Source organism: Ambystoma mexicanum, chromosome 2q (genome assembly GCF_040938575.1).
Source record: "Ambystoma mexicanum isolate Mex_15411 chromosome 2q, UKY_AmexF1_1, whole genome shotgun sequence".
In the NCBI taxonomy this organism is placed as follows: Eukaryota; Metazoa; Chordata; class Amphibia; order Caudata; family Ambystomatidae; genus Ambystoma; species Ambystoma mexicanum.
The window spans coordinates 56,856,259-56,881,812 of record NC_090924.1 but is presented as its reverse complement, the minus strand read 5'-3'; the positions used below and the strand labels follow the sequence as shown (position 1 = coordinate 56,881,812).

At 45.3% G+C, this 25,554-nt stretch overlaps 1 protein-coding gene across 1 annotated transcript in view; it reads right to left on the bottom strand.

Annotated features, from left to right (window-relative positions):
* LOC138568919 (uncharacterized) overlaps positions 1-25,554 on the bottom strand; it is a 144,178-nt gene that overhangs the window by 37,235 nt on the left and 81,389 nt on the right. Inside the window, exon 2 of the mRNA XM_069646697.1 lies at positions 9,795-9,921. Within this exon, the coding sequence (XP_069502798.1) occupies positions 9,795-9,921 (127 nt within the window). The remainder of the gene's footprint in view (positions 1-9,794; positions 9,922-25,554) is intronic.

Sequence of the window (25,554 nt, the reverse complement as noted above, 5' to 3'; positions counted from 1 at the left end):
AGCAAAGCCCTGGAAGTAGGCTCCTATGATCTTGAGGTCTTGAGATGGAAACAGATAGTTCCTTGTTCAGCAGGAGTCCCATTGAATCCAAGCATCTGCAAGTCATTTCCACATGACTGTTTAACTATTTCACTGTTGATGCCCTGATGAACCAATCGCCTAGTTAGGGGAATGATTGAATCCCATTTGTGTGCAGGAAGTCTACCACTGGACCCAGTACTTTTGTAAACAAATGTGGCACTGTCTTCAGTCCCAAAAGAAGGATTCTGACCTGAATTGCTGCCCTTCTATTGAAATCCTTAAGTACTCCTGCCTGATCGGTGCAAGGAAGTATGCCTCCTGCAAATCCAGTGAAGCGAGGAAGTCCTCCTCCCTTATTAATGGTTTTATCCTCTAAAGTCTTTCCATTTTGCAGTCCCAAATAGCCACAGGAGGATTCCATTGCTTCCGGTCTAGCACAAGTCTGAACTTCCCCAAACCAGAACGATGATGCAGTAAAAACCCTTTCCCTCTTATCCTGCTCCTTAGGATACCTGGTCCTGAATGCTCTGGATGAGTGCCTCCCTCTTAGATTTGCCCCTAGGAAGCACAGCGTGGATTGCTCCTGGGGGTAAGGAGGTGCAAGAAAAGGCAATTTTATATCCCTGCATCACTATCCCGTTCACCCGGGCACCCAAATAGACGCTGCCCCATGCCTCTGAGAAACACTGTAGCGGTTCCGCACTTGGCTGGCAGCAGGATTTCAGTGTCTTGGCTGGAGAGGAGGATTTTCCTTGTTCCTGAGGAAAGCTCTGTCTCCCGCTGTTGGTGCACCTCTTGCATCCCTTGTGAGAAGCCTGAAGCCACACATACTGATGCTGATTTGGCCTTTGGGGCTGCTTTCCTGCGTAGGTTGACAGCATGGGTATCTGCTTTGAAAACATTATGGACCTTGTCTTTAGGGGTGTCACTAAAGAGCACCTGTCCTTCAAAGGAAATCTTCATGGCTAATGATTTCTGGTGTGATTCAATATTCCAATCTCAGATACACAGCTGACAGCATCCTGAGACGCAGCTTGCAGACCATGGTGGAAAAATGTACTATACTATATAATGAATCTGTGAAATAACCTATCCAAAATATATCCAATAGTTCTTAAAGAAAGTGAATCTGAAAACAGTGTGGTTCAACTGCAACCAATTAAACAAAAAGTATGTTGAATTTGTTTAACAGGTATAAAATAGTTTTTTTAAGTGCCTACAAAAAAACGGAAACAAAACACAAATGTTAATTCTTAAAAAAAACATACAAACCCAATCTAAGTATTACATATATTCCAAGGCACAATGGCCTAGAACATTAATGACATGCTTCAAACAGGCACAATACAGGGTCATCAAAGGTGAAATAAATTCTTGAATACAACATGCAAACTTTCACATGTATATAACATTACAACATGTTTCTATCCTTTTTCAACAAATATAGGACATTCTTCAGGGAAATATAACAAATGTTATAAACCAGTGACAATTTTGCAGAACACTTGTCGGAATGATGCATGTATTGGTGAAACTCAATGTGCATATTGCAGAATTTAGGACTTCAGAAATTCTTTAATAAAGGTGATGGACCAAAGACTGGCGAGAGCACGAATAAGCAGCGTCAACATACCACTACTGGTGCTGGTAATATACAAAGCTTCCTGCTCCTGTTAAAATCTCCTTTTTATTTCATAGCCTCCCTCCATCCTACTCTCCTTCATTGCTCTCAGTGGCAATCCTCACTCTTTTCAGTTCCCCCATCCTGCCAGCACCTGCTATAAGTGAGAATGTTTGCCGTTTGTCAGCCGCCTTATCCTTTCTCCAGCTCCCCAAACGTATATTTTCCATCACATACACACTCTATCGTTTCCAAGCCATGCACAGAGTGATTCCTCTTACTGTGTATCTGAAGTCCTCCACTGAACCACCAGTACAATAGACTCAATAGAAAGTCCATTTCCAAACGTATTTAAAGTCCGTCGAGGGACTGGAGTTTGCACCTGAACACAAAGCTGCACTACTTCTTAATATGCTGGGTGCAGAAGGTCAGAGAATATTCACATACTCACTGAATGTGCTAAATAAACTGATGGCACAGATTTTACAGATGTTATGTTATTTGGCATTTATATAGCGCTGTGTATATCATTGGTATGACCTCAAAGCACTGGTAGGTTGAACGCCCTCAGGGACTGTAGTCCAGGACAGTTGAGAGAGTAAGGTGTCATAGGGTGCTTGGGTGCACCAGTTATGTGTGCAGCTGATGCAATTGCCAGATGGTGGCTGCAACCTAGCATTAGATGTAGTGATATTGTTATCAGTCGAATGTGTGCTGTCTGGCGGGTGGACACCAAGACTGGGTTCTGGCTATATTAGGCCTGTGTAGGACGCTTATGTGTGCAGGTAGGCCGGTTTGTCATGGGATGTAGCTGCGTTTTATTAGAATGATGAGGTGTTCATGGGGTAATGTTTGTATGTGGGCAGCTAGGCCGAAATTGATCGAGGGTTGTAGCTGTGCTCTGATGTGTGTTGGTGTAGAGTAGAGAGTAAGCATAGTGATATGGTAGGTGAGTTTTTAGGTGGAGTTATGTTATAAGGAGTTCGCTATTCTCAAATACAAGCGTGCGTTTGCTTAATCGTGACTTAATAAGCGTTCGTGGAAGCTTCAAACATTGTGATTGAAAGACACAACTCCAAAACAGACGGTCGCAGAATTCATCAGCAACTTTGCTGCAGCCTTACACGTGCAGCCACACAGCTCCTCTATGCCCACTGCCTAACACCCACCACCACCAGACTCCGGATCAGCAAGGGCAGCTTTGCTCCTCTTAATTCTTCCTCAACTGCAGTGCCGTCCCGCTCTGCGTTCGACCGCCGATCAAAATTCCAAGATGGCCGCCGCTGTGATGCCCGGATCTGTCTAACCCTGTCTCTGAGGCTCCAGGCATCCAGGAATCTCCCCATTGGCTGTGCCCATCGACATCACTCACGCCCAATCACCGTCAGGCGGTAGCCGGCGGGCGGAGTAAGGCCTAGGAAGAAGGCCAATAGCTGACTGAGCTGACAGAGCGCCACAGGCGCTTAGGTGCCGTCATGCTGGCCGCACACGCGCCTCCACTTGCAAAGGAACGTAGGTGAGTCTTCTGCACGCCACCCCTAAAATCCTTCCCTTGCAGCCCCCTGCTAGCAAGCCAATGGCCCCCCTGACCCTTTCAGGTCTCAGGCGTAGCGTTTCACACCACCTCTCCTGCGCTGCCCTCGAGCACAGTCTAACCTTTTAACAGCCTTACAACTATAATGGACTACCGTGTTACACGGCCCTGACCTATTGTGTTAACTGCCTGCCCCTAGCGGCCTTGACCTATTGTGTTAACTGCCTGCCCCTAGAGGCCCTGACCTATTGTGTTACTGCCTGCCCCCAGCGGCCTTGACCTATTGTGTTAACTGCCTGCCCTTAGCGGCCCTGATTCATTGTGTTACTGCCTGCCCCTAGCGGCCTTGATCTATTGTGTTACTGCCTGCCCCCAGCGGCCTTGACCTATTGTGTTAACTGCCTGTCCTTAGCGGCCCTGATCCATTGTGTTACTGCCTGCCCCTAGCGGCCTTGATCTATTGTGTTACTGCCTGCCCCCAGCGGCCTTGACCTATTGTGTTAACTGCCTGCCCTTAGCGGCCCTGATTCATTGTGTTACTGCCTGCCCCTAGCGGCCTTGATCTATTGTGTTACTGCCTGCCCCCAGCGGCCTTGACCTATTGTGTTAACTGCCTGTCCTTAGCGGCCCTGATCCATTGTGTTACTGCCTGCCCCTAGCGGCCTTGATCTATTGTGTTACTGCCTGCCCCCAGCGGCCTTGACCTATTGTGTTAACTGCCTGCCCCTAGCGGCCCTGACCTATTGTGTGAACTGCTTGCCCCTAGCTGCCTTGACCTATTGTGGTAACTGCCTGCCCTTAGCGGCCCTGATCCATTGTGTTACTGCCTGCCCCTAGTGGCCTTGATCTATTGTGTTACTGCCTGCCCCTAGCTGCCTTGACCTATTGTGTTAACTGCCTGCCCCTAGCAGCCCTGATCCATTGTGTTACAGCCTGCCCCTAGCGGCTCTGACCTATTGTGTGAACTGCTTGCCCCTAGCGGCCTTGACCTATTGTGTGACCTGCCTGCCCCTAGCGGCCTTGACCTATTGTGTGAACTGCCTGCCCCTAGCGGCCCTGAGCAACAGCGTTATTGCCTACCTGCCTGTACATCTGTTGCCCACAAATGCAGCCCCTTGGCACACACCCCACAGCGCCTACGCACCTCCTTCCCTCATCCACCATCTTCATCATATCCCTCTCCCTTCTGGCCACCTGCAGCATGCCGCCTGCGCACCCAGACCAGCATGCTCACCCATGCCCCACTCCACCATCTGACCTCATACACACCACACCATTGTCTGCACTCCAATCCACACTCAACCACCGTACCAATCTGATCGGACATCACCCACTCCACCTCAGGCTCTGCAGACTAAGAACACGCACCATACCCCTCCTAGCTCTCTGCAGCACTCCACCCTCCACACTCCTCAGGAACGCCAGACTCGGCTCTCGCACCCATACATCAGTCTCCCAGCTTCACCTCTCTGACCATGCTCATTACCCTAGCACCCATCACGCCGCATCCATTACGCCCCAGCCTCCCACACCCAAACACGCACCCTCCACCTCCAGCTCCCCCAACACCAACACACACACTCCACTACCAGATTTAAGATGTGCACTCATCAATGCGCTCTCTGTCCATGCCCATGCCATTGAAATCAATGACTTTATCACCACCCACAATCTTGACCTACTTGCCATATCCGAAACTTGGCTCCATGAAGCTTCCAGCCCATCCATCCACCTCGCCCTCCCACAAAACTATACCATCCTCAGACAGGACCGTAAAAACTCTAAAGGTGGTGGCGGCGTCGCCCTCATCTTTAAAGACACCCTCGCCATGAGAATGTATAGTCAACAATGGGACAACAATGCTGATCTCCTCACCGGTAAACTAGCCTTCTCCCCTAACTGCACCATAAACTTCTTTACCAACTACAGACCACCAGGATCACCCCCCCGACTACCAAAAGCAACTCCTCCAAAACATAGGCAACAACCTCAAAAGCACAACCAAAAGCATCCTTCTAGGGGATATTAACCTTGGCTTATCTGACCTGAAGGACAAAGCAGCCGCTAATTTAGCCAAAGAACTATCACACATGGGGTTCGAACACAAAATTACTGCACCCACTCATAATAAAGGCAGATCCATTGACTGGCTAGCTGACCACAACTGCTCATCTGCCATCACCTCCAACTCGGCCCTCCCGTGGACGGACCATTATCTCATTCAATTCTCCATTCCTACCACGCCCACCCATAAAACCTTAACTCATGCCCCCCCCGCTAAAGTAAGAAGCTCCAAAAAACTCCCTTCTTCCAACCTCGCCCCTCTCCTCGACATCCCTGAACTCAAGCCCCCATTTACCCATGACCCTACTTCTCTCGCCAACATCTACTCCAGTGCACTCACTCAAGCCATCAAACTCATTGCCCCTCTAGGAGATAAAAAAGGGAAAAAAATCAATGCACTGCAACTCTTGGTTCACTGAAGAACTATCTGACCTTCGCACCAAGAAGCGCAAAGCTCTATCCAGATGGCAATCAGCGCCTAACCAATCTTCTCTTAACGATTTCAAAGAGATCTCATTGTCCTACAAAAAAGCAATTTTTCACGCTAAATCCGAATCCTATAACCAGAGAATCACTAATGCCAACTCCAAATCAAAAGAAATATTCTCCATATTCAAAGAACTCACCACACCTGCCTCCAGCCCAGACGAAATCATCAAGGATGAAGCATGGTGCACAGACATTCAGTCTGCCCTCCTCGATAAAGTCAACACACTCCAAAACAAAAGCGCCTCCCAACGCAAAGCTCTCAACACCCCCACCTGCTCGCCCACACCTCCCACTAACAACTCTCTCTCACAAACACCCCTTTTCGCTTTCAGAGAAGTCTCAGAGACGGAAGTCAAGGACCTCCTCAAAAAAATCAAACCTTTCACCTGCAAAGGGGATATCTGCCCACCCTCCTTAATCAAAGAGTGCTCAAAATCCCTCACCCCCATCATCACGGCTTTTATGAATGCCTCATTCGCATCTGGAACCGTACCACAATGCCTAAAAGAAGCTTGGGTTCGTCCGCTCCTGAAAAAACCCTCTCTCGATCCTTCCTCCCCTAATAACTATCGCCCCATCACCACCGTCCCCTTCCTCCTCAAAATCCTAGACAAAGCTGCACACAACCAAATCCAACACTACCTGGAAACCAACATCTTCCTAGGCAAAAGACAATCAGGTTTGCGCAAAGGCCATGGCACGGAAACTGCCCTTCTAGATCTAAAAAATCAAATTACCAAGATAATGGACACAGGCAAACCTGCTCTCCTCCTACTGCTCGACCTCTCTGTAGCATTTGACCTGGTCGACCACAGCATTCTCACATCTCACCTCTTCAACGCTGCACACTTCTCTCACAAGGCAACCACTTGGATCACATCCTTCCTTGAAGGTAGGGCCATGAAAGTGTACTCAGACCAGGCCAGCGCCCCCCACCACTATAAGTTGTGGAGTCCCACAAGGGTCTTGCACTGCACCGACCCTCTACAACCTATTCACCAAACCCCTCTTTGACTTATTGGACTCACTCAACATAGCCTACACAAACTACGCCGATGACACACAAGTTCTCCTCACCCTCTCCGGAGACTACGACCGTGACTCAGAAGGCCTCCTCAAAATCTACTCCACTATCCAAACTTGGATGGCTATCAACGGTCTCTGCTTAAACGGAGACAAAACCAAAATCATCATCCTAGCCCCCAGCGAAACTTTAACTAAACTCAGCCCAGATTACTCTCACATGATTATCGACAGTATTAGCATACCTGTCTCCACTGCCGTCAAGACCTTAGCAGTCTACTTGGACGCCACACTCTCCATGACCAGACAAACCAACGCCATCGCCTCAGCATCTGCTCTGACCACCAAACTCATTTATGCCATAAAACCCTACCTCACCATGCCCAAATGCCTCTCCATTGGACTACTGCCACGCCCTCCTGGCAGGCACATCGTCTAAAAACCTAAGTAGGCTCCAAATAGTGCAAAACAATGCCCTCTGCGCTGCACTACACATCCCCAAAACTGACCATATTTCACAGGCCAGAAGACTCGTCCATTGGCTCCCAGTCAAGGAAAGAATCAACTTTAAAATTCTCACTCTACACACAAGTGCATCAATCACACAGCACCCCCCTATTTATCTGAAACTATAACTAAGATCCCTCCATCCGTCCCAGAAGAAGCCATCATGCCAAACAACTCCGAGTACCCACTGTAAGAAGAGCCAAAGCCGGCGGCATTGGCTTCCCACACATAGCACCTAAGCTCTGGAATGCCCTCCCCAACTCACTCAGAGCAGAACCTTCGCTGTACTCTTTTCGCAAATCCCTCAAAACTACACTATTCAACTAACCTACTCCCTCCTTCACCTACACTTGCTCGCATACGTATGTTTCGAAATGTGCCCTGTAATAAAAATTGCTTTGTAACCATATTCCTTCCATTGTAACCAGACTATGTCTTCATGTAACAGCGCCACGATGCCCCCGGGCTGACGTGCGCTTTAAATAAATGTGAATAAATAAATAAATAAATAAATTAAATACACACTCTGGCACATGCGCATTCAGCGACGTTGCTGATTAACTCATTCATGACCAATTCACTGTACACTGCTCTAATCCCAAAAATCTGGAAGCTTTGTGGATGAGTTGTGATCCCACGCATGACCAAGCGCTCATCATGGTTAAAACGGTTGATTGCTCAATCTGCTCCGCGAGAGAAGCCAACGCATCTCAGCCCAAAGATTAGGTCTGCGTAGTGCGTCACCAACGCGCTGATCAAGAGAAAACCCACACTGACCACAGATGCAGCTAAGATAGCGATTGCAGGAGCTCTGCCAGCAAGAGGGAGAGAGTCTGTCCAAGAAAGCTTTAGATATGCTAGCAGCTACCACACTGCCAACCCCAAACTCTGTCCCGTAATAGGATAAAAAACACTTATAATGCAACACATTCAGAAAAGCTGCATCCCTGTGCAACTCTAAACATCACTGCACTGTGGCAATGGGACAAAGTGACATCGATTCACACGAAACCGCGGGTCACGTGACAGACCTTTGCGGAGGTAAAGTGGAGGATTCAACTCCAGCTTTTTGCTGAAGGTGCATCCTACGCTTTACCTTCAAACTCAGAATTCAGCAGCGTGGCAAACTGCTGGTAACTCCATTACTGCCATGTTAACCGCCATCGTAAAGATGCCCGGATGCCCATAGGCAGACTAAGAATACGCAGAAGAGTAGTATTGGCGACTGCCCCTCACCCCCCTAACACACCAGTGCTTCGTGGAGTAGTGATGATGATTGCAGGGGTGGGGTGTTGAAAAAAAACTGCTCTTAAGGTTTGAAACATGCAATGTACACACATGGCAGGCAGGCTGTCCACTGTCGTCAAAGTAGGAAAAGGACTGGGGGATGAAGGCAGGAGGGCACGGGGAGTCGCTGCGCACGCGCATTGCTTCACGTCTTTTATTCTCTGCCCTGCAAGTGCTCCTGCCTCACGTCCAGGGGATTCGCACCATGAGTGGAAGGCAAGAGGATACTATACAGCGAAGGTGGATGTGATGTAATCTCAGCAAGACATGGACACGCATGGGCGTGACATGGTTGGTGATTATGGCACTAGCTCTGGGGAGTATTTTATGGTCATGTTATTATTGATTTGCAGCATGTGATTGACAAGTGTCGTGCATGTGTTGCCACTCCAAGTCCTAGGCATTCAAAGGGTTAAGAGCCATGGGGCAAGAAGAAAAAAGAGAAAATGAACAGCGGTACCTGGATGAGACAGAGGACGGCCAATACAAGGTTTGAGTTCAGCGAGGAGAGACTTTCAGAAGGGGAGAAAAATACAGGCAGATCCAAGTAAGGCAGAGTGAGAGGGAGAGGCATAGAAAGACTTCAAATGGAAATTAGCAGGAAGAAAAGGGTTAATGCTACTTTGGCGGGAAACAGGGAGTCTGATAATAGAGAGATGCAGAGCGGGAGTACTGACAGGTGGAGGAAAACAAAGGGGGTCAGATGAAGATCAAAGTAGAAGTGCACCTGGGACAGGAAGGTGGAGCTCGAGATGGACAGTAGTAGCGAGCAAAGAGGACAATCATGCGTTTGAGAGAGAACAGGAGAGGAGAAACAAAGGGGAGAAAGGTTAATAGAAGAGACGGTAGGGTTGTCAGGGCCTCTTGCTGTTGAGAGAGAACAGGGAGAAGGAGTTATGGGAGAGCTATACAGAAGGACAGAGAGATATAGAGGGTAGGCAGGAGAGAAAGATGCACAGGAGGACTCCAATGGTGAATGCTACAGAGAGGAGAATGAGTTGAATAAGAGATGTAGGAGGACCGATATTGAGATTTACAGATAATACCAGAGCAATGTAGATGAGAGAGAGAGAGCGATAGGAAACCTGAGATGACTGTAAAAGAGAAGCAAGAGTGAGGTGGTAAGTGAAGTGGTACCCATGAGAGGCAATGAGCAACTCAAGAGGCCCCGTGAGACTGAGAAGGATGCACGGGAAGGCAAAGGAAGTAAGGGCAACCATAGAGAAAGACACACATAGAAAGACTCACCTTGGCACGAGGTGACTGCGCGGGTCAGCATCATGTTCATCCTCCTCCACATGTTTTCCTTTTCTTCTTGGAGCCGCCTGAACTCCAGCCACAGCTCGATCATGCCCAGGTGAAGCCGCGGCACCATCTGCAAAAGGCAAAGGAGACACATGGGCACAAGGCTGCAGTGGTTGTTTCAGGTGGCAAATACAGGTTTGTGCTGATGTATAGGCGATATATAAGCAAATGCAAGTCATTCAACATTTCCCATGCTGCCACCATGAGCTCATATCACTGGCCAGGTTTTGTGAGGCAATGGTGGAAAGTGAAAAAAGAATTCACAGCTCCAGTGCATCTCCCCTTTCATGCTGGTAGGCAGACCCTACTCGCCTCCTTCCTCAGAGTGCATTCCCATTGCGGCATCTGTTCCTTGGGAATCCTACAACCACACAATACCTTACATGCATAAGAATACACATGGCATAGAGAATTTCGAATGTACTACTCTTAGACCAGTTAATCTGCTGCGCCCTTCATCGCGTGCATGACAGCAATTGATAAATGGTGGCTGTACAACCAATCGGCCAAAAGTTAACATATGTTAAAGATTCTTATACCGCACACTGTCGCCACTTGCATGGATCCGTGGCACTCTGGCGGCTCTGTAAAGCAAGAGAGTAGGGGGTAAGCTAACAGGACTCAGTGGGAAAAAGCAGCAAGAGAACTGTGATGTGCTGTTGGCAGCTTCAGTTCGTTTGACACTGTTTGTTGAGCGTAGGTGTGTATTTCGGTTGGTAGCCGTCATGTGCTGTTGTGCGAGGCTATGTGTGTTTTGTTTCGTTGTTGTGGTGTAGTGAAGTCATGCGGTTTGTTGTGCCGTAGAGGTATGGTTGTGTTTAGTTAGGCGTTTGAGAGGTGCAAGCAGAAGGATGAGTTTCTTTTTCGTAAGGATGGTTACTGGCGGTGCCTTATTCTACAAAGTCTGTTTTGATTGACTGTTGCACGTATCTCTTCCCCCGTTGTGTATTCTGGATGATACACTTGCCCCCCCCTATGATGTGTGTAGATTTGAGGGTCATCAAAGGACTGTATCTTCCCCTCCACTATAAATTTGGTGTGCTGCACTTACCACCCCCACCAGTTCCTCGAGATTGGGATCTCCTGTGTGTCCTGTGGTCCATCAGCTCCCAACTGGGCACCTCTCTGTCCTCCCTGGGGGCAGGCTCTACATCAGTGGTCCAACCAGGTAAAACCCATCTATGTCCCCCGCTTCCCATTTGACCCCCTGTAGGAAAGGGTACACCTAGGTCTCCCTCCCATTCGGACTGCTCTCCTCCTCCCCGCACTCCACTCTGGTCCGGCATACCCGCCAGTCTTTCTCCACTGTGTGTTCATTTCAGGGTGAGATGATGCTGTTCATTCGTTTTTGTCCCGTTCAGAGTTGAAGAGTCAGGTTTTAAGAAGTTTTCTACATTTTAGGTGGTACTTCATAGTTCTTATTTCTTTTTGGAAGGAGCTCCAATGTTTTACGGCAAAGCAGGAGAATGCTGACCCACCACATTTCTTTCTTGTGTGCCATTACGGTTTAGGTTCTAGGCGGATGTCGTCACTATATCTGAGTGTTCTAGTAGGCTTATAGATGGTGATTTTCTTGTGTATGAATTCTGCGCCTAGGCCCTGGATTACTCTGTGTTATGCACATGGTTTTGAAGGGTCATTCATTTTTTGACTGGGTTCCAATGCAGCATCCTTAGCGCTGGAGTCATATGGTCCCTTTGAGAGAGTTTTTGGCAAAGTCTGGAAGCTGAGTTCTGTATACATTGCAGTTTCTTCAGTAAATAGTCTGGCATTCCGCGGTATAAACTGTTGACTTAGTCTATCCTGAAAATGATGAGGGAGATGATGGCCAGTGTTTTGTTCGTGAAGGAGAGGAATGGTAGAATCTTTTTGATCATTTGTAGATGGATGAAGCATTTCTTAATTATCGCGTTTACTTGCAATTCTAAGTTTAGCTCGTTGTCCATTAGGAGTGCAAGATTTTTGACAATTTTGGATGGTGTGGGTGTTGTGCCCAATTCTGTGGGCCATAGGATGTACTGGTTGCATCCTTGGTTGTTGGATGTAAATCATGATTTATGTGACTCAAATGATGCCTTTGTTTTCCGCATGGGAGTTTTGCATCATGGCTCATTGTGTTTGACAATGTTTTAAAATAAAAAATAAAATCAAGGGAAATGGAAAAACTCAAATTCGTGTACCCACTCTATTGTTTTTATTCCTTTTGCCATGGTGGAATTTTCAGTGGGCTCGTCACAAATGGGTTCTACTGGATGCCTCTCGGGCTCTTCAGTTCTAGGAACATGGTCTTGTTAAAGAACAGTTCTTCCTATGAAGCATTTATTTTGGAAAGGTTTTTTTTATTCTTTTAAAACATTTGATTAGTTTAAAGATGATAATAAACAGCACCAAAAGCATAGTTTGTAGTAAGCAGGATGATATAAAGCTTGTATCTATATATTCCCTCTTTGACATGCAGCGTACCAACAGAGCTCAGAGACCTGTCCGTAATGTATGCCCAGGCTAAACCCGCTCCCTCTGTCGCAGCCAAATGCGACATCTCGCATTTTTGACAGCAATGCACAGAATTACGGGTGATTGTCCCGTGAGTCAACATCTGATTGCCACCCCCATATGTCTGAACTTATGAGCCACCTGCTGTCTGTACTTGTGAGTTAACTGCACTCCCCCCTTCAACTCCCCCCTGGCACTTCTCCCCTTCCCTCTTCCCCGCACATGCGCAATCTGAATGACACAAGGCCTAGCAAGATCGTTATTCTGTCCTCCCTTGTTTCCCCTCCTTGTCCTGTCGCTCCTAGAAACACTTGTGTACAGGCGCGTTATAAATGCCACATCATATCATATCCTGAAGGCTATTCTTGCGATTAAACAGACTACAATTGGCAGTTTGCACTTCATTCACTGTTTCCTGGGTGCGGTCCTCGTCACTTAAAACATAGCGTCACTTCTTCTAGGATGATCAACTGCAGACGGACAAATTTGCTGTTTAAATCCGTGAAAGGCTGAGTTTCAAAATACAGAGGATCCAGAACCATGATTCATTTTTGCTTTACTCTTCATGGCCATTTTGTTATTCTGTGGCAAGAGTGGCCAGGGTTGGTGGGTCACTACGGGTATATTATTTACTGTGGCACAGGGTCAAAATATATCAAGACTGACCACCAATGTAGGCTGGTCTTGCCACAAAATAACAAAATGGGCATCAAGAGTAAAGCAAACATGATTTGTGCTATATCCAGGCTGCCGCACCAACGTTAGCCAGTCTTGCCACGTAATAATACAATGGGCAACAGGAGTAAGGTAAACAAGAACCATGTTTGCTTTTTATTGCTTTACTCTTTATGCTCACTAAAGCATGCAATGGCAATGGGCATCAAGAGTAAAGCAAACATAGCTCATGTCTGCTTTATTCTCAATGCCCATTTTGTTATTACCTCGCAAGAGTGACCTTTGCTGGTGGGCCAGTGTAGATATATTTTTTACTGTGGTTGCAGGGCATTGTTTAATGAGCTTCACGAGTAAAGCAAACATGATTTGTGTTTGCTTTACTCATGATGCCCATTTTGTTATTATGTGGCATGACAGGCCTATGATGGTGAGACAGTCAGGATATATTTTCAAGAGTACAGTAAACATGAAACTGGCCTATATTGGTGCAGCCAGTCTTTTCACGTTTTCTTCTAGTGGGGTGGACTTTTTACTGGCAAAGCCAGCAGGAGTATGTTCCTACATGCTGATGCAGGCAGAGCAGGACATTGTTATGGAGTTTTACACAAGTTACTGTCTGTGATAGAACTTGGAAAAGCCCACCTTATGTGACAGGGCTGTAACCCCTTAGGTTTAGCCTGAACTACTAAAGGTTTGGTAGTAATGACTGAGCAGCCAGGCTTAGTCTAGGATGGATAAGGGCTGTAGAGAGGAACATGGTACCTATAGCATACAATTGGTTCAGGAAACACTGACACACTAGCAGTTACATAAAAATAGTTACTTATTTTATATACACCAAGACCCTGATTCAATGAATTATTTGCGTCTAAAACATAGATTTGCGTGCCATTTTGAGTCAGACAGGTGCTGTCTCAGTTCTGGGGAACAGGCATCAAACATGCTTTCTACCACGAAGAGACTCCTCATGCCATCCAAAGTTCATACTTTGTGACCTTCAATCCAGTTTTTCCGGGATTCACAGGCCCAGGTGGCCTATAACACATCATCTTTCTTCAGATGCTCCCTGAACCCTGTCAGGTACAGGGAATGAGTCTTCCCATACCTGGCTAGCAGGGCTTGTTTGATCAAGCTGTAGTCCCTTCAATCTACTGCATCCATCTCCAAAGTCACATGACAGCCATTCTGGGGGAGCCTAGAAAGAACCCAATGAACTGGATCGTCCTAAAACACATCTTGCATCTCACATGCTAACTCAAATGCTTTCAGCCAATCAATCACATCACATTTACCACCATATTGACCCACCGGGTCCTTAGGGAGATTGGGCTTCCTTGTCCTGGAAGCATCACAACCAAAGGACCCTGAAAGTGAAGGTGAGTTAGAAAAAGACATCTTCCTCATCTCTAGGTCATGATTTAGTTCTTTTTCTCACAATTCCAGCTTTCGCTGCTCCAGTTGTAACTTCATTTCCACAATCCTTGAGGTTTGTTTCTCTAACTCAATAAGGATTTCAGGACATGGTATGTGGGGATAAGGGCATGGGAGGTGGGGCTGGAGGTGAACTTCTAGCTGGCGCTAAGTCTTCCTCCAATTCAATTTCTTCCTCCTCACTCATGTTTTAACTCAAAACAATATCAACTTCAACATCCTCAACTAAATCAAATTTTAGTCTGGTGATACAGGCCTACTTTGGGACTTCTGGGAGTCCAGTAGCATAAAGATCAAATCAATTTTGGGCTGAGGGTTTTTTTCTTGCACAATTCTTTCAGTTGTTCAACTTCAAGGATTACAAGAGCCTCATGCTTAAAATTCTCCATATTACTGATTTGGCAGCTGTACTCTTACACAAAACTTTTCTGGTGACCAGCATCAGAGGATGCTTTTCCTGAACACTTGTATCTCCACGTTTCAGTGTGTCCACAACTACACAATCCCACCACTGTAACATCACTTGTTAGGGAGTTTTAAACAAGTTACTGTTTGTGGGGAACTTGGAAAAGCCCACCTTAGGTGACAGGGTTGTAACCCCTTAGGTTTAGCCTGAACTACCCAAAGGTTTGGTAGCAATGGCTGAGCAATGAGCAGCCAGTGTTAGTCTAGGAGGGATAAGGGCTGTAGTGAGGCACACAGTACTTGAAGCATACAATTGGTACAAGGAAAAAGGACACACTAGCAGTTATGAAAAAATAGGTATTTATTTTATCTACGCAAAGGATTTAGAAAATAAGTCATGCAAGTACTATCCACATATTAAAATCACAGCAGAATAAAATGTAACACACTTTAAATCACAAATGTAAAGCAACACAAAAGTTAATGAAAACGACTAACTTATTTATTTTGAATAATATACTTTTAGCCAGATGGCTTTGTATATAAGCATAATTACATTCAAATACATTGTAGGAAGATACAATCTACACATCTTAATTAAGCGGTCAACACTGCAGATCAACATACTATACAAGTATTTCATCATATCTTTAAAAACATCTCAGAATAGGATCGCATGGCGCGAATTACGCGATAATAAAATCCGTTAAGGAAAAGGATTAAAAGATATTTCCTGACAGTTCCTCTAAAATATCTACACATTGCTTAAAAAATGTAAACATAACATATATAAAATTGGTATGATTCCCTTCCATCAGTTTCTGCCAAATAGAGGTATCTAGACTATCACAATTATTATCATATGATTTCATCCATATAGTTCTTATGGTAGTCAAGCTTTCACAATCTTCTAATATTTGTTCAACGGTTTCAATAGTGCCAAACCACACAGACGGCAAAAAAACGAACTGCTCTGTCCAGCTGAAGCCGGGCTCCCATGATTTCAAAAACAGGGCAGTTGGTACATTTAATCAACAGATATTGTTTAATTTTTGCACTGCTGGGAAAGGCCTTGACATATTTTGGCATTGAATCGCGTTTGTTGCTAACTTGATTACATTTAATTCATAGCTATACAACATTAGTTTCTGTTTTAAGCCATCTTTTACATGGTCACAAGTTGTTCTAATTCCTTTCACGCCTGAAGCCTAGTAGACAAGTTGTGTGTATCTTACTGATTTTAGCCAAAGTACCCATATGTCCGTAGGCCTTAATGGATTTAATAGCTGTAAAGTAGCTCACCATAATAGTGGCATTATCTGGAGATGATAGTCTTTCGTACCGTAGGCTGACCCTGGATATATATATAGCTTTTATATCTTTCATATTAAACTCTAAACGCAAATATTCCACCGATAGTCTTTTCGCATACTAAACAAGATTTTCAGAATCTTTGCCTCAAAACGACTCATCTCAGTTGTAAGGTTGTGTCCCCACACTTCCACACCAGCCATGAGCACAGGAATGATCTTTGCAGAATACAGTAACAGAATTGTTTGGATAGAGGTCAGTCCTCGACATCCTATGAAGGAATTCAGTTTGCATACATTTATGTTTGGTTTCATTGCAATGTGTTTTCCAGGATAAAGTGCAATGTACTGTTGCTCCCAGATATTTATATTGTTTAACACATTCCAAAGGTAGTGCATCGTACTTCCACACATGTCTGGGTCCAGTTTTTTTCCCCTCTAAATATCTTGATTTTGGATTTACTAATATTTACTGTTAGGCCGTTTATTCTCGCATATGTATGTAGGCAATCTAATAGAGATTGAAGACCATTCTGGGTTTGGTCTAATAGGAATAGATTGTCCGCATACTCTAGCCAATTTCTTTTTTGCTGGCCAATTTTGATTGAATGGGATCTCGAGGTAGATAGTGCAACTGGCAAATATGCCAAATATCGATTGAACAGGGTCACTGCTAGAATGCAGCCCTGTTTAACTCCTCTTCCAGTTGGAAAGCACTCAGAGGGTTTTCCTTCGAGATCTAGTCGTATTCTTATGCTGGTATCGCTGTATAGTAGCACAATTATGTTTAGAAGACCTCTCGGTATATCCAAAGCCATCAACTTTGACCACAGCCTATTTCGCATTACTGTGTCAAAAGCGGCACTAAAATCAATATAGGCGCCATATATCGCAGATTTTTTAAATTTGGATAACATATTCCACTGCTGATACTAGTATTATCAAATTGTGTGTAGTATTTTAATTGAATCTAAACCCGATCTGGTTAGGGGGAATAATGTTGTTAACATGAATCCATTCAGTAAGCTCTGTTAGTATTACTTTAGCAAAGAGTTTAGCTGGAATATCCAGCATTGCCAACATCCTATAGTGGGCTGGATTTGTCCAACATCCCTTCTTGTAGACGGGTAGGATGTGGCTCTCTCTCCAGGAGGAGGGGAGAGTACCACTCCTCCCTATCTCCACAAAGAGGGGATGGAGCACCTGTGCCCATAGTGGTGAAGATTGTTTTATTAGACTATTACAGGTACCATCGAGGCCTGTAGCACGGGACGAGTTTAGTTTGTTAATTATTACCATCAGATCTTTTATAGTTGACTTGCAATACCATTGTTGCATCAGAATTTCTATTTGCACATCAATGGGGTATTACTGTTCAGTGTACTAGCAATATGCTCCGCCCATGCATTTTCAGGCACACTTTGTATGGGAAGGGGGCGTTTTGTAGTGTCTCTAATTACACCCCAAACTCCATTGGCATTTCCATTCCAGGTGTGATGCGCTAGCTGGTTCCATTGTTATCTGTCACATGTTACTTTTTATGTTTACAACCATCTACGGTGAGGGGTTTTTGCTTTTTTAATTGACGTATTGATGTCCCAATCTAAGTTGGTTTTACCTGCGGATTTCAGTATGCTCACGATCTGGCTACTCAACGTTTTTTTGCTTGAATTTTGCTATCAAAGCGCTTACTTTTTATATTTGGAGAGTACCAGCGCTCAAGGGGACTTTTGATCACTCAACGTTGTTTAGTTGTTGCTTTGATCTCATTGGTTAAGTTCAGGAAGTCTGCTATAATGGCAGAGGAACCGCTCTTCACACCATGTGTGTGTTGGGCTGTGAATTTAGTGAGTAGTTCTATCACTACTCTATTAGCATTCTCAAGGTTCCTTGGTGTCCATTGGATACAGTTATTATTGGAGTTAGTAGAGATATCTGCATTCTCATCGTATTCCTTGTTGCACTTATCGACTCCATCGAAATTAATCGCAACGCATAGTTGCATGTGATCACTTTCTTCCCATATTAAAATTGCCATGTCCAGCATTAAAAGCATTGCTGCAGGATTTACAAATACATAGTCTATCGTTGATACACTTTTTCCACTATTGTTTGTATAGGCTTTGGGTGAGTCGCTACTGCAATTTCAATTAAGTCTACATAATGGATATGAATATAGCAATGCGGCTCAGGCTTTACCTTGGCGCTCAAGCCAGATCAATTCGACAGGTGACGAGACTGGAGAACTATCTAGATCTATATCACCATTACCTATTTTTGCGTTAAAGTCTCCCACAATCACGAGGGGGATATTCGGGTCGCACGCTTCTAACAGTCGTTTCACAGTTTTCACATTCCGATTAGTTGCAAATGCTCCTGGAGGATCATTGATATTAATAATGATCATCTCTTTACGATTATTAGAGGCTGAGGCTGCTAGTACCATAGGTCACAAACCTTGTCTCTCTTTCAAAGCCCAGGGGTGGCGAACAGTGATCAGGAGACCACCCTTCGTTCTTCCCATCCGCCCTTTAGTTGCTAATTGATGGACAGTGCTACGACCATCAAATTCTTGACACTCTAGTGCCCATGTTGACTGCAGAGCTACCATCCAAAAAAGTTGAATGTTAGCTATTAACCCTTCATCAGCGATTCTATGGGAGTGTCCCCGTGTGTTCCAAGAGTATAGGAATTCAGGTCATCGAGCAAGTACAGCAAAACGGGACTTGAACACTGTTGGTAGCCACTACCAATATCATCTCCTCTATTCACAGGCTTACTTGTACTATGTAGATTTTTACAGTTATGTTGGGTATCTGTTGATACTTTGGCTCTCTCTACCGGTTGCTTATTCATGATATCTTGCCCTACCAATGGGGGGGTGCCACCAATACCGGGTTTCAACAGTTTTGAAGATCGTATTTTTTTCAAAGATTTTGTCACTATACTGCATCTATATCCTAGTTTATTAAGGTCGAGTTTGTAGTTCATGATGTACTCCAGCGTTGCATCTGATGTAAACCGTATATATGATACAGAGATGGGCGTGTTTTCTAGTTGATCTACTATTTTAATATCTTCCAATTTCACTACTCAGAGGAGAACTACCGAGTGGTAGAGGCATATTATGTAGGATCTATTCAATAGAGGTATGTAATCCGATGTAGATATTGGGCATATTTGGAGGGCTTTATACTCAGCAAGAACCATCTCATGGGTTCTGCGTACCTCAACACTAGTTTTATTTGTAGAGTTTTTTGCCAAAAACAATTTCAGAATCCCGGTTTGTGAGGCAGTAGTCGCAAGTTTCTTGTCATTAGTCATATCTTTTTGGGTGGAGCTACAACTTACTGGATTATTTTCACTCACAAATAGATATTCTATATCTTCTAGTGCTTCATCTGCTTTCTTACTTTTCCGATTGTTATATTTACCTATGCCATTTTTTGTTTTCTTTTCGGAACTTGTGGTAGGTAGATCTATGTTCTTAACATTATCCTCTCTCATTCTCATAACATTTCCATCTTCCCTGTTGCTTTGTTCTTCATTTGAAATCGTGCAAATGGCCTCGATCTCAATTACTACACAAGCATTCTTTTTGGAATTCTGTTTCTTGGCATACAAATGTGCTTGGGCTATTACCTTTTTTTTGCGTCCTTTTTGGCATTTACTTTTATCTTGTTTTACAACTGGTTCATCAATAGTTATCTCAGTGTTAGAAGGATTAGGTCTAATATCTGAGTCGTGAGGATCATCACAAGCACTGGTGTTCACGCCTTGGTCTCTATATGTTTTACAACCTCTATTAATACTTTTATGCAACAGGATATATTGGATATCAATCTTATTCTCCAATCTTTTGCATCTCTCTGCTACTGAGTTTAAGAGATTTTCAAATATACTAAACATTGTGGTGGATTTCATGCTAACATTCCCTGTGTTGTTACTATTGAGTTTGTGGTGAGCATTATCCAGAGTTTCGTAAGGGGCATTTACTATATTGGTAGATGTATTGATCACATTTCCCAAGCACTCACCCATCTCAGAATTAGATTCCTTTCTCACTACGTGTGTGGGTAGCCCTGTTGGTTGTGTCTCATCCAGATCTTCGTTATACATTAGTAGGGAGTGTGACTCTTCATTGGATCTGTCGCAAACAGCTGCAGAAGTGTGGGGCACTTGTATATCATCATTTGCAACATTCGCTATTTCTAGAATGTTCTTCTCTAATATCCCTTTTTTGGGCAGTCCATGTGTCTCCACATCATGAAACATTGCTTGTATATGCAAGCCATTTGGTCCAATATTGGTTTCAATGTCACCTGTAGCTGGACAAGTAGCCTTTGGGTACATAGGTACTGAATGTGGATTCTGATACTACTTCATTCTGCAGATCGCCTTTAATATTTTCATGATGTATTTCTAAGCTAGTACGTTCATGCGGGTTCTTAGGTGTATCATTAGAGTGTTCATTGCTTTTCACATTGGTGCTCACCTCATCTATGCCTGGATCTGTACTTATTACTTGGGTTAGGAGCTTTGAGTTTACACATCCTAGTGCAAGGTTTAAGTCTACTACTATTTCTTCAATCGCTACATTTTCATCGATTGGATTTAGTCCCAGGCACTCGGGGAAATATGTTGTCAGTTTCCTATACTTTTAAACAGCTTCCAGATTTACAATTATTTTCGCTGTACATGTTTTGCGCTGCCGTTGAAGATGGCTACAGTCCATCAGGATCTTCAGTGACAGCGGAATCAAGCACTGGGAATCCATCTCCGCACAAAACATGTGAGGTGGTGCAGGATCTAAATTAGGCACAGTGATGGTAAGTAGCACTAGCTACTAGGGTGGATTATGGTGTTTGCAACCAATACGGCACTGATGTCAGAGCCCCTGGCGGCACTACAGATACCGTTCCGGATTGTTTACTTCCTGCTTCTTGTGGGTAGTTCAAAAACATGCAGTTAGCTGCTGCGCTTAAGTACTCACGCCTCACGAAGAAAAGCTAACAGCAAACTGTACTCATAGAAGCACTAGCCAGATGCTGCCCGTGCCGTCTTGCTATATACTTGTCCGGGTCAAAGAGGGGCGTGGCTTAGCCCTCACTATGAAGAAAGGGATGAAAAGGTATATTTAGTATATTTTCAAGAAGCTTAGGTTTGTGTTCAGTTGAAAACACAGCAAGTCACTGCATACCGCACAGTTTCAATCAAAGAGAAATGTCCAATAGTCCGTATCCAATATTCATGCAGCTCTTCACAGGATATCGAGAACGGAGCAAACACAGCAAACAGCACTCATATAAGCACTCGCTAGATGCTATATACTCGTCCGGGTCAAAGAGGGGCGTGGCTTAGCTCCCACTGAAACACAAGATTCCTGGTGCTCTGCTCCTGCCTCAGATCACTTTGCTGCCTGGAACCAGCATCTCGACTTCAGCTCACTGAAAACCGGCATCAGCTCCCTGAAAACAGACAGTTTGGTAGAGATTGAACAAAGTAGAATTTAAAGGAATGGTTCGGTCAAAAATTTTTATTGCCCCTACGGGTCGGCCATGTCTTTTTAAGTCGCTCCATTTTAGAAAAATTTCCTATGGACCTTACCCGAGTTTTCGTCCATTAAACGCACGCGAAAACAGGCACCAGGGAGCTGCCATTTTGTGATAATCCAATCACTCGCCGCATCGCCCTGGCTGACCTGCTTTTGCAGCACTAAATCATATCCCCCGCCCCTGAGCCTGACATTATCAAAACATTCATATTCCCCGCCTCTCTCCGTGACGTTTCTGTGCTGCGTAGGCAAACGCGCCCAGTCGTCTTCTACGCGACTTCACACAGAACCCGGAAACCAACACAGATCAGCTCACAACACAGCGCGCCACAATTCGGAATATGAAACTGTACTTTAAAATCAAACAGCAACACAGTATTTGGTAAAGTACATTTATTTGACATTAAATGTTTATAGAATATTCAGCAATTGCCATATGAAAGCCGAAAGTCATTTATTTTCTTTTATCTCTATCCTCAAATCCGTAAAATTTTATCGTGAGTCACGCGCTGTTCCTTTATGGTACACAGGGTGTTGGTTTTCGTTCAAAGAAGCACTTTTGTCGCACGTTGAACCGCAAGGCTGTTCCATCAAGTAGGCACTTTGCCAGCGTAAAGGTTGATATGTTGCTTCTAGCCGCTAGTACCGCGTAAGGGCATATGGGCCCTTGGCGATTGTCCCATAAGATCATCAGAATGGAAGACTGCTGAATGGAGACACACTTATGTGGATTGCAGGGGGGCGGCCTGCCTCAGGGGAGGCCTGCCTGGAGACACGGGGTCTGAGGAGGCCATGTGAGCGATGGCCCCTGGCCGTGGGATACCTTTTGAAGTGTACATGCTGTTTGGCACCTTGGCCGTTTGCGCCCATCACAGCCCCCCATGCCAGCGCTCATCCCCGGGTGCGAACCGCCTTTGATAGAGGGGGTGGGATGGATGGGCCTGGGGCGTGCAGATAAGGCACAAGAAGACTGCTGAATGGAGACAAACATATGTGGATTGCAGGGGGGCGGCCTGCCTCAGGGGAGGCCTGCCTGGAGACACGGGGTCTGAGGAGGCCATGTGAGCGATGGCCCCTGGGCGTGGGATACCTTTTGAAGTGTACATGCTGTTTGGCACCTTGGCCGTTTGCGCCGTCACAGCCCCCCATGCCAGCGCTCATCCCCGGGTGCGAACCGCCTTTGATAGAGGGGGTGGGATGGATGGGCCTGGGGCGTGCAGATAAGGCACAGGAAGACTGCTGAATGGAGACACACTTATGTGGATTGCAGGGGGGCGGCCTGCCTCAGGGGAGGCCTGCCTGGAGACACGGGGTCTGAGGAGGCCATGTGAGCGACGGCCCCTGGGCGTGGGATACCTTTTGAAGTGTAGATGCTGTTTGGCACCTTGGCCGTTTGCGCCCGTCACAGCCCCCCATGCCAGCGCTCATCCCCGGGTGCGAACCGCCTTTTGTCGTGCAGGCAAGTGTGTGGGAGCGAGGGGCCATCAGGCCCCTCTCATCCTTTACTTCTCAGTAGAAACTCGTACCAAGTGCCTCCAGTAGTGGGTTCGCCCCTTGCCCTTATGTGATGTTAACTTTGGATGATATTCGCGTAGATGGGAACACTGAGCAGGACACGGAGCATCCATTTTTGTACCCCCTTTCCACTCCATTTTGGTGACCAGGCCTCACTGCGACAGTACAGCGCGCAGAGCACATGCCCACAGCCTTGTTCCCACTCTGACTGGAAAACTCCAGAGGTATTTGCAACAGCTAATAAATGTAACACATCACTCTCTGAGATCACTGTCCTGCATGTGAACCGGCCTGAACCAAGCAGATGGCTCGTTCATCTCCACAAACGTGTCCTTGCCCACGCACCCTCGCCAGTGGAAACTTACTGCCATTATGACCCTGTGTCCCTGCAAGGTATTCTCTTCATGTGCCAGACCACTGACCACGCCATGATGCCCACCTAGCAGATCCCCAACTAACATTAGACCCCCTACTGCAGTATATCGTTGCCTATCAATAACAAATGCCACATACCAGAGATTCTTGTGAGCACAGATCGACACTTCAAACAGTGTATTATAGTGGTCAAGACCCTTGACCTAAGGCCTGTATAATCCAATGTTAATTGATAATATAGATATATGTGTGACTTTTATAGAGACATAACCAACTGAAAGACTTTGACCAAGTGTTATTTAGTGCATGCATTATTGATAACATATTATGTTAGCTTAGATAGTGACCACCCCGCTTCACAGCGACCTGAACTTTACCCATTCCGAGCACAGGGGTCTGACGTCCATCCTTGAATGAAGACACACTTGATTGATTTAAAAAATCGAAACAACCGTTGTTAAAATATATGTGGTGTTTCATTTTGTAGCTTATTTTGATGACACAAAAATACAAAACTTTACACATTGTACAGTTCAGGTTGCAGCACAGCGAGAGAAAATCCCCTGTACTGACCACTGTCACTCGGGAACGTTTCTCTTATGGCACGAACGGCACAGGCGGGTATCACTCTTCGAACGCGGTGTCCAAGCCTCCCGTGAAGCCACCATGTAAAGGAACGATAGGCCACCAGCCTGTACCACCTGTGAAAAGGAATGAAACAAACTGTTTTTAAATGACCAAGATAAGTTTAATAAACGTTTGTTGTCAATGACAATTCTTGTAACTAATGGCATTCTGCTCGGACAAATGCTATCTAGACACTGCACACTATCGAACGACTTTCATGCGTTACAATGATATGTATATGTAATTTTGGATATAGTAGAAGACCATGAAATGGGAGTGGCATGACAAGCAGAGTATACTTACTCGTTACTTGGATTACGACGACAAACACTTGCGCAAAGTTCATGCATAAGCACCATCATTATCCTCAACACGGACCGTGTGAGGCAGGCTGCCCTGAAGTCTGGCAGCTCGGTGATGCATTGCGGTCGTGGCTCACCTTCCGAAATGTAGGCCACCCATCCCGAGTTTTCACAGCAGAAGCAGTTCTCGTCCTCGGTTGGCATTAGCTCGCACCGATTGCATGTGCACCAGGTGGAAACACCGTTCATGCGACTAGGTCCAGGCTCTTCAGCTGTTGAATCGTCTTCCCAACTGCCGTCCGAAGACCCATCGTTTTCGCGTGTTTCCCTTTCCAGTAGTTTCTCCTCTGTATACTCGGGCTCGTACATGTATAGGGCATTATTGTATCCATTGTGTGTTAAACAAACTAAAATAATCTTGAAAACCATGCATCCTAGGGCATGTACCTCGAATTTAGTTCCTCGTGTCGGGACTGTTCCTTCAATGACTGCATTGATGTTTTGACGATTTCAGGCAACTTTCTCATGTGTGAAGGTGCTGAAATCTGGGGTAAGGGATAGAGTGTCAAATGTCATGTAGATCGTAATTTCCGGAGGGTCCTAACAAATAACTATGCATAATCTGGTGCAGATTGGTGAAACAATATGGAATTGTATAAGGAACAACACTTTTCCACCAACACACAAACACATTTTGACTTGCTGAAATCCAGGAAAAGGGATGGGGTGTCCAAATGTCTGTAGCCAGTAATGTCCGGAAAGTCCTAACAGGCAACTATGCAAAATTTGGTGCAGATTGGTGAAACAGTGTGGAATTGTATAAGGAACAACGCTTCGCCACAAATCCTGCCGCAAACAAAAACATTTTGACTTTTAAATACAGAGATTTTATTTATTACGTTTTTTAAGTGCCCAAGACCCAAAGGTATCCCGGCACTAGTACCAGTTATTGATAGCGGTGGTACTGGTATCTGTTCACACGGGCTACAAGCAACAAAGGTAGCTGGCCAGAGTAC